The sequence below is a fragment of the Aspergillus nomiae genome (genome assembly GCF_001204775.2).
Source record: "Aspergillus nomiae NRRL 13137 chromosome Unknown contig00307, whole genome shotgun sequence".
Classification (NCBI taxonomy): domain Eukaryota; kingdom Fungi; phylum Ascomycota; class Eurotiomycetes; order Eurotiales; family Aspergillaceae; genus Aspergillus; species Aspergillus nomiae.
In genome coordinates, this window is record NW_015378362.1 from 27878 (window position 1) to 39638 (window position 11761).

An 11761-nucleotide genomic window follows, 5' to 3' on the forward strand; every position below is an offset into this window, starting at 1 on the left:
AGATATATTTTATAGTTGCTATGCTTTATCTGGACGTGGCCAGAGAAATGGTCTCCTCACACGAGTGAGCCCAGCAGTTACAGCTGGTTTAACGACATTACTGTTAAAGACAACGTATGGGACAAATGATAGTGACGATTGGATCGACTATGACTCCCAGAGACAAATTGGTTGAAAGTCGTGTGAAGCGGCTCAAAGATGTCTGCTTGTCTCCCACTAGCGTGCGAAAGGATCACTGACCATCAAATTATGGATCTTCAGTACGTTGATTCAGTCGATCTCAACGGCCACGCATAGTCCGATGCAAACGCCGGATCTCGGCCTTTGAAATTGTGATCATTGATCACCGATCACTGACCCTCTATGCATGTGGGTCAGCTCCTTCAATCTATAAATGTTCAACCTTCCCAACCCTCATAAAATCTCTAAGAATGACAGAATATGTTCCAAGTTAAATCGTTTTACTGCAACTTGTGATGATCTGGCATCGAAAGGTCACGTGATTATAAACAGCAGGCGAATATATTGCTTTAACGACTCGAAGTACTGTCTAGATAGACTCCTCCTTTTCCTTGCACTATGTCTTGCTATCGGCTTTATTAGTTAGCTTTCATATAGCATAATTCATGAGATTGCATTAAGGATTCTTACGTGAAGACAATCCAACCAAGCTCTTCCATAAACTCTATAGTTGGAGGGCTTGCAGATCCGCTGCAAACCTTGACAATGATTCTGTCCAGAGACTCAATAGCTCTGAACTGTGTGTTAATGTCTTCCAATACATCTCGGAGGAGTTGGACATTGATCTCTTGGTCTGTTAATAGACCGTAGTTCGGACCGTAAACGAGGGTTTCCAGTGTTTTCAAGTTGGTGCACTGTTCTTGGAGGAGTCGCAAAGTCTGCAGGCCATCTTCCCCAATTTTTATTTCACCCAGTTGACCATCCACTCTCTCTATGGCTGGAAAATCCATCCGCAGGTACGACAGAAAGCCTGCATTCGCCGGGCCGATGCAGTTCAGGAAAGATTTCACAAGACTGGCCTGGCGTTTTGTACTCTCCTCCAGGGCAAACTCATTCGTACTATAGAGGACTGCTTTTGCCTCCTTGGATACTTGTCGATTGGTATATAAAAGCGCAAGCGATTGGCTTGGCTTTTCGGGTGTAAAGGATTCTATAGGGCAACGCGGATCCTGAAATAAGAAGATTGGATGTGACACAGCCAGCACTTGTCTGTAGATTCTATTGCGTAGATAAATCGGGAGGTCTGAAAAGCCGGTATGAGTCGAAGATAGTGGCCGAGAAAGAGTCCTGTTCGGGCTTGCAGCCGCCATGATGTCGAAGACGTGTTCTGGCCGCTGGCGATTGATTATATCGAACAGTGTCCTCGGGAAGTGAAGAAGCGAGGAGAGTCCAACCAAGGTACCTTTTTCGTTCTTTTTCCAGAGAACAAGTCAATACAAAATTGTTTACAGAGGGATAATGCACATTTGAGACTTGCCATATGAATAGGTCAGACAAGTTATGGGGACATCTGCCAATCATACATCCTACGGATGAGGGGTACAGGCAAACAAAGGAGGGCAATGATGAGTCGTACAAACAACATTCGACATCAGGGACTGTCGATCTAGCAGTGAGTATAAATGAATTGGGGCAATTTCTAGAGAGACTACCTTGCAAAATTGAGCGGCCTATTTTCTTTGTAATTTGATATTCGGGATATACATGATAGAGCTCGAGAAAATATTCTACATATACCGGGAAGCTATCCTCGATGGTCCAGGGGCTTAAAACATTACATTTACTTCTCTTGAATAGGACATAATGGAATACCGGGAGAGGTCCCTAGAATTAAATTGAATTGTAATACCGAGCGAGATACATAAGTGGGAAATAAGATGAATGAAAGCCAACTTTTGTGTCTATCGACAGATATCAAGAGTTAACCTGTTTAGTACGGGCAAGTACTACATACATAGACAAAGATGATCGTAGAGCTTATTAAAGTTGGCAGGATCCAGGCGATTAAACCTATACAACAGTTCTTAAGAATACTCTACTACCAGATCAGCTTTTCAATGCATACAATACACTATTTTCTTGCCGTACTTCGAAGTTCAAATAAAATTGAAAATCAGAAGCTTGCCAGTGAAGCTTCTTCATCCTCGCCATTAAGCTGTGGAAGAATCAGAGATCAAAATTTGGAGTCCTTCCAGCTGGTCTGCAAGACTGCTCATATGTATTATTGTGCACGCTGGCCATCATATGACCACTTCCTAATTGAATGGCACACATAACGCTATGGAATTTCTCATGCAAACAAGTGGAGTATTTCAGCCCTTCTACGCTACGCCTCGGTAGCTATTGAGATATCTGTTTCGTCATTGACGTGCTTATCAGTATGGTCCTCATTGAACGCATGTAGGATGTTGATCATTATTAATAATCTAAGAATTTTCCAGTAAACCAGGAACTATACTACTCCCACGTGATTGACATTTTCTGAAAAGTTTGAACTGTCTTTCAAAAGGCCCGATAACCTAAATTATTTGATTTCTATGCATGATAGATAGAAGACCTTTTGAAATATCAGGATCTCTATCTATTCAATACTGCTATCCTAATATTAATCACATCATCCAGCGCGCCTGCTTATGTCCAATGTCTGACCATTCTTAATGTACGGAGTACTCACGATTACAACCCCGATTGATAAGCGCACAGCTATATGAGACTAGAACGTCCCGACCTGCTCCGAGCACAACAAGCACGCTAACGCAGAATCACAAGCTTGGATCAGATAAAAAGTTACGGTGTGGGTTCATAGAACTGGGTATTAACGAAGAGCCGGAAGCAAAGCCCGAGCGGAATTAAACAGCCAAAAAGCGGGACGCTCTTTGTGGTGGCGGGTCCTTCGGTGGAGACTGAGAGTTGAGATGGAGGGATAGGGCTTGTCGGAGTAGCATCCCTAATGCACAATGTTGCACACCGCAGGTAGGCTCTGTACTATATGACACATCAATTTCTAGGGTATAGAGGTCTTTGTATAGCTTTGTTCATGTTACATCACTAATGCAGAGTGCTATTTTAAATCGGAAATCGGCTTTTCGAACCAACGTCGTTCCGACATGTCTTGCTTGAAGGTTTCACTAGCGTCATTTACTATTCTATAGGAGTGGATTAAATTACTGGAATTCGGAAAATTAACTAATTACTATCGCCACTCGCTTCCATCCCCACATATCTTCAACGCCCTGTAGATGTTCACAGTAGAGTACAATCACGTTATTCCACTTGATCAGCTCTCTTGACAGCATCATATCAAATAGTCAAACTCCTTTACAAAAAGGCCACAGCAAGACATCCAGCTAGCACACTAAGCAGCAGTCCATCGTGCGAAATAGTAGACGCAGCTCCAGGGAATAAGCTGACACTCGGCGAAGCACCGCCAGTCTAGGAGAAGCGACTTAGTGGGGTTTCAAAAGAAAAAGACGAAAATCTTACCGAGTTCTGAGACGGTGTCGCAGAAGACACCACGGTAGATGCAGCGGGTGTCGAGGTAATCGCACCGCTAGAGCTAGGCGTAACGCCAGAAGCAGCAGAGGTTGCACCCGTGGTTGCAGCAGCGTTAGTCGAAGTGGAAGACGGGGATAAGGTGACTGAGTTTCCCGTTTCAGTAGCGCTGGCGCTACCAGCGGCCGTGGTCGTAGTGGAGGACGCTTCGACAGGAGTGGCGTCCACACCACATCCAGTAGCGGCCTTGGAACGCCCGAGCCGTAATACTTCCACATGTCGTACTTGAGTGCACACTTAAGGCATTCAGATAACTCAGTTTTGAAGGTGTCGGTATCGCAGTAGCCGTCTTTACGAGCAGCAACAATGACTCCCCCTGGTTTGATCAGTTTGCTGCTATGAAGTAGTTTAATAAATAGGAAAAGCTGAACTCACCGCAGTTTGCATGGCAGTCGTACTCGGGAGTACCGGGGTCCTGCCGACGGTGCAATGGGACAAAGTCTGGGTATTGGAACGCACTGGCGCTGACCGCCATGCAGGCGAGAGTTACAAGAGTAGGAAGATGCATGGTTGGTTTGGCAAATGAACGCGGGATGCACGAAAAGAGTGTCAAGTACTAAGTAATTGAAAAGGCTAAAGATGGGTGGTGGGCAAAGACAGTGAGGAGCTGGGAAATTTAGCGCCTACTTATACATCCTTCCGACTACTAAGATAGGATCACATTTCGGTTGCGCTCCTTTCCGTGATAGAACAGTATTGTATCCAAAGTACACAAACAAACAAGAAAAACAAAAGAGAAAGAAAAAGTCGTACGACCATTCGGGGACTCACGACCCCTCGGGACCGATTCCCAGTCCTGGGATAGTGTCTTTCTGAAGCCACGGAATATGCCGACAGGGTACGGAGTAATAAGAGGAGAGATGTGGAAAGGACCCTCTAAGACCCTGCTTTGGACTAATCGGAAGTCATTCGTGGTAAAAACGATGTAACTCGAAGAGCGCTAAAAAGATTAGTGAGCCAGGGCCCCACCCACCATCTTATCTGATTGATCTTATCTGATCCAATCCGGCCTTTGTTTGCGCCCTGCACTCTTTGTTTACAGGATCAGTAATCTATTTTTCTTGGCAATTGGGGAAAAACTAATTTTCGCGTAATGATCTCGACTATCAGGTATCATTCCACCACGGACACTCATGCCAGAGTTTCCGGTGAATGAATTCTCTGCTGCAAAATGCCGGAGACCTGGGCGGGCCTTCGTCGAATGAACTCGTTCCTTGGCGGGTAGACACAGATGGTATTGTGACACATGCATGTTAGGCCATTTATCGGATCTCCGAGATTTGCAAGAGTGGATGGTGGCGAGTAGACTGCTGCAGGCTTATAAGTAGCGTGGTTATGATCCCTTTCCGAAGAACTCCATACACTCTCACTTAATTTTCAAGGCTCTTGAAAGCTTTAACAGGTGTCCCCCAACATGTTCATGAAGAGTAGCTTTGTGCCTCTTGTGGCCCTATCCTCTGCCATTGGCGCATGGGCCCATGGAGAAGAAGCAGCCAAGGAGATGGGCCCTGTGGCCTTCATGTGGCCGTCAGATCGTACCTGGGGCGCCGCCTACGATAACACGGCTCCATGTGGCTCAGCTTCTGGTGCCACGAACAGAACCGACTTCCCTATGGGTGAGTCCCCTTTGAGCACCAAGATATTCACTAAACCGCTAATGAGCGTGCGTGCTTCAAGTCAATGGTCAACTCGCACTCGTCATTCAAGACGAATCGTGGAACGTTCAGATCGCGATCTCTCACAAAAGCGGTACGTCAAACGTCCCACCTCCTAAGTATACAGCTTATCCAAGCTAATTATTATCCAGACCCCAGCACTAATGATGACTTTGAGCCATTCATCGATGGATCAAGTATCAAGGACATCGAGCCAGGCCACGAATGCTATCCTGTGCCCAACCCCTCCATCGATGTCGAAGAAGGAATGAACGCTACCTTCCAAATCAAGTACACCTCGGACTTCGACACCGACAAGAACGAGACCTACTATGCCTGCGCCGATGTCAGATATGTCGCTGCCAGCAAGTTCACAACTCAGGTGCCTTGTTTTAACGTCACAGCGGATGAATTCACCGCTGTCACAAGTCCCACGGCTACCGCTGGTGCCACTGCCACTGCCGGATCATCGAGCTCTTCCTCCAAAGATTCTGGTACAAAGGAGTCAAGCTCAGGTCTTTCTGGCGGTGCTATCGCTGGTATTGTGGTTGGTTGTGTGGCGGCTGTGGTGATTGCTCTTGCAGTTCTGTTCGGATATCGAAGGTTCTTGCAAAAGTATCGCTCATATCGTCAAAAGGCGTCTGTTAGGAATGTGGATTGGGCCGAGACTGCTACTGTTGATCCCAAGGTGGATACCGAGGGTCTTCGGAAGATTCGATAGGTATGGTGTAGGCATGGGCTGTCCTTCTTGTGGGTAGGGGGTTGGGGGTAGACCTTTTGGAAGGAGATTCCCTTGATGACTGCTATGCGATGTGATATGAATGGTTGAATGACACCCTCCATGGGATATTATGTTACTTTTCTTCTCACGTACCTCGACGTACAATGTGTTGAATGTACTGTGCTATAGTTGCTTGATGAGCATCAGAATCATAACACTCTTTTCTTAATTCAATATAACGGGATACCAACTTTGGAGAAATATACTTGGCTGATCCACGACAGCAACCTGGTCGGCTATTTGTCCCATCCTGTCCCCTCCCAAGCAGTTCGCAGCCAAGGGTAAGCAGCAGTGTTTCTGTGGAAGATATGCGGATGTCACGTTACCAGGTTCTTTCCGCGGGTTAGTCGGAATCCAACTTTTTTTCAACCCGCAATAGCCGCTCCGACGTAGTAAACACGAGAAAACTCTGCCAATTCGTCTTATCTAAGAGTACAAGACCTCCACAGGAGGCTAAATGATTAGAAATATATTCTATGACCTTCTATGCTCGGTATTGTAAGCATCGACAGTGGGACGCGGAGTCCACCGCATCATAGCTTGTCCAGTATAGCATTTTATATTAGTATGGGGTACATGAAAAGAGGCTAATGGTGGGTTTATCTGGGGCTTACGTAGATCTCTATCTTGTTAGGACGCCCTATGCAGATATTTCTAATTAACGAGGCATTTAATTAGCCTTTGGGGAACGAGGAGTTAGTTTGTTAGTAGGGAACGGTTCGGGAGATGGTTCTGGCTAAACTGCAGTCTAGCATTGGGACTAAAAAAATGGAATATTCGTAGATACTATAGGAGATCACTGGATCAGTCGACTGGTATTAAGAATATGGGGGGAACCCCGCTTTTATGCGAGTCGAGGTTAATTAAGGTAAATCTTTACCAGTATTGGGCCTAACAGCTTTTCGACCCCTATACACTATTCCGTGATCCTTGTGTTTCGCCTCACTTATTTTTTTTCCCTGCCTTTTTTCTCCCCCTTATCATCCATACCATTGTGTCCGCAATAATGCCAAAATCACGCCAGATCAACGATAACGCTTCGAGACTCGGTGCGCCTGAGGGGGTTAATCGGTCGAAACGTGGTTTGACATGTGCCAACTGCCGAGTGAGAAAGGTTGGTTCGATCCTTGATGGATATTCTCGCATCATCTGTCGCTCACCTCATTTAGACAAGATGCGATGGCACACAGCCGGGATGCAAGACCTGCGAGGTCTATGGCGTGGAGTGTCGCTATGAAAAGGCCCCACCCATGTCGCAGATCCTTGCCATGGCCAAGAGATTACAAGAGACTGAGCAAACCATCGCCGAGCTGCGTGTCGCGTTGCACGAGGCAAGAGAGGCGAACTTGGCTCAGCATGTATTTCCAATGGAGCGGCATATTCCCAATACGCCCTCAGTTGATACCAGTTTCGATAGCGCTTCTCACGCCGAGGCGAGCTCGACGACACAGGTGACTCCTGAATCTGACATGGCGCCGGAACAGGTGTTGCTTTCGGATCTCAGTCTCGATGAAAATGGAAAGGTACGTAATTCTCCAACACAGGAAGCTCTTTGTATGTTCATTGACCTTGTAGCTGTTTGGATAGCTTTGCTACTATGGTCCTACATCCGCCGTCCACGCGCCACCACCGGCCGAATCAACAAACATAAATGACTCGCATTCGTCTATGTCTGACGCCCGATCACTGCTCACTTCGGCTGCTCTCGAGTCGAGAACCTGGGAGGAATTCGCCTTAGGAAATGCGGCGATTCAAACCGACATCCCTCGGCAGATGATATCGAAACTGCTTCAAATCCATTGGACGTGGATTGCGCCAATGTTCAACTGGGTCTATCGCCCCGCGTTCATGCGTCAGTCACAAAACTACTCCTTTGCATAAAACGAGTCTAACTGTATTGCAGGAGATATGGCTGTCAGCGGGCCATGTTATTCTCCCTTTCTAGTCGTTGTCATGTGTGCTCACGCAGCACGTTTTGACGATCACCAAACAAGTGAACTCTTGATCTCAAGAGCACGTCTTCTCCTGGGCACCGAAATACACAATCCCAGCAGCATTCCGACTGCTCAGGGCCTTCTTCAGCTCAGTGCCCGCGAGCTCGCTTGGGGTTCGATATCTCAAGCATGGCTGTACAGCGGCATGGCCTTTCGCATGGTTAGCGACCTGGGACTCCACCACAGCACGACTAAGATCGCTACGCTTGGACACCTAACTGCGGAGGACTTGGAGATCCGCCGACGCCTTTTCTGGAGCTGCTACTTCTGGGATAAGGCCATAAGCCTATTTCTTGGACGCATGCCAATTCTCCAAGAGCTGCCATTCGATCGGTGTCCGGAGCTTTGTCAGTACTGGGCTCGACATCTCATAAGCAACACACGCTAACCGTCTTTAGTGGATGATTCGGCAGAGAACGACCTATGGGCACCGTACTATGGTGATCAAATCAGTCCCGATAAGGCACCGCCAGCGGAATATCCGCCGAGGAAGTCCCATTTGGTTTCAAGTTTCCAAAACGTATGCAAACTTGCTGTTATATTGAACGACATCATCCTACAACTATACTCCCGCCGCGGAAATATCAACATGGATGAAGCGTTGAACAGAATCCAGGGGAGACTTGACCACTGGAGAGAACAGTCGCCTGTGCATTTAAGATATGATCCGGACAACTTGCCCCAAGTTTGTCCTCCGCCTCACATTATCACGCAAAAGTGAGCCCTCGTCAGGCGCTTCCTTTGCAATGCCGCTAATCATTTTACAGTTTATTATATTATACCACCATTATTCTGCTACACCGACCGTTTTCTTACATTCCGACGCATCATGCCGCTTGCCGCACAGCTTCAGATAGTATCGAGAAACTCTTGCTTCTCTTTGAGAGGAGCTTTGGATTCACTAGGATCACTTACCTCATGTCTTACTGCATCTACACCGCCGCGTCCGTCCTGATGCAAGATGTGAAGAAAGGAGACTTCGACGCTCAAGTCAAAATACAGACATTCCTTCAGGCTCTAAGGCAGGGGACTACAGCATGTCCGGTGGTACAACGGAGCCTACATATCATCACTAACAGCCTCAGAGCCGATGCAACGAATGTGCCCGATGCTAAACTCGCGTGTGCACCCACCGGACAAACCCCGCTGGCTAGAAACTATCTCCCGGCTTTTCCGTACCCAGATCTTGACGTGGGCTACAGCACTACCCTGAACCGCGGAAGTACGGATCTTGACGGTTCCACCTTATTGGATTGCTTTCCTGAAACTCAATATGGCGTTATGGACTCCGGGGGAGAATGCTTCTTCCCCACAGCATAATATTCAAACAAGATTGGATAATAGGTTTCATTATTCCATTATATACATCCATAAGATTGTTCAAGTCTACTCATTCATCGTCATCCCACTGCCACAGCTTTCTTGGGTTCTCTACCCATATCTTGCGGGCTAGTTGTTCTCCAGTTCCGCCTTCGACATCTCGGCACCACTTTCTACATCTAGCTATGAAGGCTGCATCGTCAACCTTCCGGTATTCTTGCACCTTCTTGCGATCTCCTCCCGGGTTGGCCTCAACGCCCCCGCTGTGCGGCCAGTCACTCGCCCAGACGACTTGGTCTGGTGCCGTCCTCAATATGTCGGCCACGTACTCGTCGAGATCGGGTAGATTGGGAAAACGATATGTGCCGCTCAGTTTGGTCCATACCTGCCCCGTATGGAGCAGATCGATCAATTCGGTGTACCCCGGTTGCAGCCTGCCAGGCCCACGAGCCTGGTCTGGCGCCCCAATGTGGTCAATGACAACTGGGAGGCCGATTTGTGGCACCAGGGGCGCAAACTCGACAATCTGCTCCAAGGCGATGTACACCTGGATGACCCATCCAAAAGGCCGCACACGGTCAGCCGCTGCTATCACTGCAGCCTTGTTCAGCGGGTCACCCCGGGTGCGCATATTAATGCGGATGCCACGTACACCAGCATCGTGCAGCTGTTGCAGCTCCTCGTCCGATATGGTGCTTGGGTCAATACAAACAACTGCGCGGCCTTTATCAAGACGTGAGAGAGCATCCAAAATGGAGCTGTAGTCTGTATGATAGACGGAGAATGCAATCAGGCATGCATGCTGAATACCCAAGCTGCGGTGAAAAGCCTGCAGGCTAGACAACAGCGCTTTCTTAGGCCGGAAGGGATGGAGTGGGTGCAGCGGGAATTGATCTTCGTCCACAATGTGAACGTGGCTGTCCCAAGCCCCCGGGGGTGGAATAGTGTCGACATCAATAGAGCTCATGGTATCAAGATGGACAAAGTGTTATTGATATTTCGAACTCAAGCACTCCAGGTGAATGTGTCCTCTTTATCAACACCGTATCTAACTCGTGATCTTATCATAACCCAGTTCGATGATGATTCGATGTTGATCTGCGGGTCGCTTTCATCTGATGCAGATCACGGAAGTTCGCCCGGAAATTCGCCGGGAGAATAACCGTGGACGTGACGTTGCAGGGAAACTTTCAGTCATCCGGGGAAAGCCCTAACTCCCCTCAAGGCTCATATATTGCTCATCCTTGACACTCTTCCCCCACATATTCATTCTTGGATCGTCTTGGGGATCGCCGGGGAGATAACCGCAGTATGTGGATGGACGTAAATATAATCTACTTCTAGCGAAGATAGCTCGTCACATAGCACACCAAATGACCTCTATTAGCATAACAACTACAATTAAAACCTACTTACTCACCTCCTCCATCTTAATCTGCACCCCAGACTGCAACCCCAAATAATGCAAGGCGTCCACCTCCGCCTTGGTGAAAGGAATGCCCTCACTCCTCCTCTTCTCCTCGACCTCCGCCTCCATCTCGCCACTAACATAAATCCTGTCAAAGCCGTCTGCCTTCTTGACACCCCTGACAGTCCTCAGCAACATATCCATCCGCTCCCGAAACTCCTCCACCCCACCATCCAGAAACACATCCGGCCGAAACACCAAAAACCAATGCCCAACCCCCTGCGGGCTCTCCATCTCCTTATACTGATCATTGACACCTCCGGCAAACGCGACCCGCTCATCACGCCGGCAAAGATATCCATCATCACGGCCAGCCCACTCCCCTTGGGCCCTGCGATCGGCAAAACCACGCCCCCCTCCAACGCCGCCACAGGATCCGTCGTCGGCCGTCCCTGCGCATCAAGCGCATACCCCTCGGGGATCGACTCCCCCCGTCTCGCAGCCTTCCTCATCTTGCCCCGCGCCGCAACACAAGGCGACACATCCAGGACAAAGTCCCCCTCCGCGCCACCAGGAACCCCCACCGCAAACGGCGACGTCCCCAGCAGCGCCTCCGCACCACCCCACGGCGGCATGGCCCGACTCGCATTCGTGTACGCGAAACAAGCGAACCCCTTCTTGATCGCGCGCAGCACATACGTAGCCCCCATGCCGTAGTGGTTGCTGTTGCGGACGGCCACCATGCCCATCCCGTAGGTCTGTGCCATCTCGACACATTTGTCGATAGCCATGCTGCCGGCGACAAAGCCGAAGGTGTTTTTGGCGTCCAGAAGCGCCATGGTCGGCGTTTTGGTGTTGAATGATAGCTCTGGGTCCAGTGCGACTACTCCGGCTTGGAGACGGGCGATGTACCCCGGGAGACGGTTTATGCCGTGCGTGTCGACGCCGCGCAGGTCGGCGAGGGTGAGCGCTGTGGCGATGAGGTCGGCTCTGTCTGTGGGCACGCCGTGGGAGGTCAGGATTGCTTTTG

The 11761-nt window shown here is 48.8% G+C and overlaps 6 protein-coding genes across 6 annotated transcripts; 2 read left to right on the forward strand and 4 right to left on the reverse strand.

Moving 5' to 3' along the window:
* Nucleotides 1-647: 647 nt before the first annotated feature.
* On the reverse strand, nt 648-1331 carry ANOM_008191 (uncharacterized protein; the record flags this gene model as incomplete). Its single annotated transcript, XM_015553447.1, has 1 exon — nt 648-1331. The coding sequence occupies one exon, from the start codon at nt 1329-1331 to the stop codon at nt 648-650; it is 684 nt and encodes a 227-aa protein (XP_015403820.1).
* Nucleotides 1332-3339: 2008 nt separating this feature from the next.
* On the reverse strand, nt 3340-4081 carry ANOM_008192 (uncharacterized protein; the record flags this gene model as incomplete). The annotated part of the gene is made up of 4 exons (XM_015553448.1): nt 3340-3453; nt 3505-3797; nt 3869-3889; nt 3949-4081. The coding sequence occupies 4 exons, from the start codon at nt 4079-4081 to the stop codon at nt 3340-3342; spliced, it is 561 nt and encodes a 186-aa protein (XP_015403823.1).
* A 906-nt stretch (nt 4082-4987) lies between these two features.
* ANOM_008193 (copper acquisition factor BIM1-like domain-containing protein) lies at nt 4988-5949 on the forward strand (the record flags this gene model as incomplete). Its single annotated transcript, XM_015553449.1, has 3 exons — nt 4988-5189; nt 5251-5322; nt 5381-5949. The coding sequence occupies 3 exons, from the start codon at nt 4988-4990 to the stop codon at nt 5947-5949; spliced, it is 843 nt and encodes a 280-aa protein (XP_015403822.1).
* A 1066-nt stretch (nt 5950-7015) lies between these two features.
* ANOM_008194 (Zn(II)2Cys6 transcription factor) lies at nt 7016-9323 on the forward strand (the record flags this gene model as incomplete). The annotated part of the gene is made up of 6 exons (XM_015553450.1): nt 7016-7123; nt 7179-7532; nt 7597-7861; nt 7913-8350; nt 8402-8720; nt 8771-9323. The coding sequence occupies 6 exons, from the start codon at nt 7016-7018 to the stop codon at nt 9321-9323; spliced, it is 2037 nt and encodes a 678-aa protein (XP_015403818.1).
* A 70-nt stretch (nt 9324-9393) lies between these two features.
* ANOM_008195 (uncharacterized protein) lies at nt 9394-10290 on the reverse strand (the record flags this gene model as incomplete). Its single annotated transcript, XM_015553451.1, has 1 exon — nt 9394-10290. The coding sequence occupies one exon, from the start codon at nt 10288-10290 to the stop codon at nt 9394-9396; it is 897 nt and encodes a 298-aa protein (XP_015403817.1).
* A 441-nt stretch (nt 10291-10731) lies between these two features.
* Nucleotides 10732-11759, reverse strand: ANOM_008196 (Ldh family oxidoreductase; the record flags this gene model as incomplete). Its single annotated transcript, XM_015553452.1, has 2 exons — nt 10732-11122; nt 11203-11759. Coding segments are annotated over 2 exons (939 nt in total), but the record flags the coding sequence as incomplete, so codon positions are not given.
* Between the last annotated feature and the right edge of the window lie 2 nt (nt 11760-11761).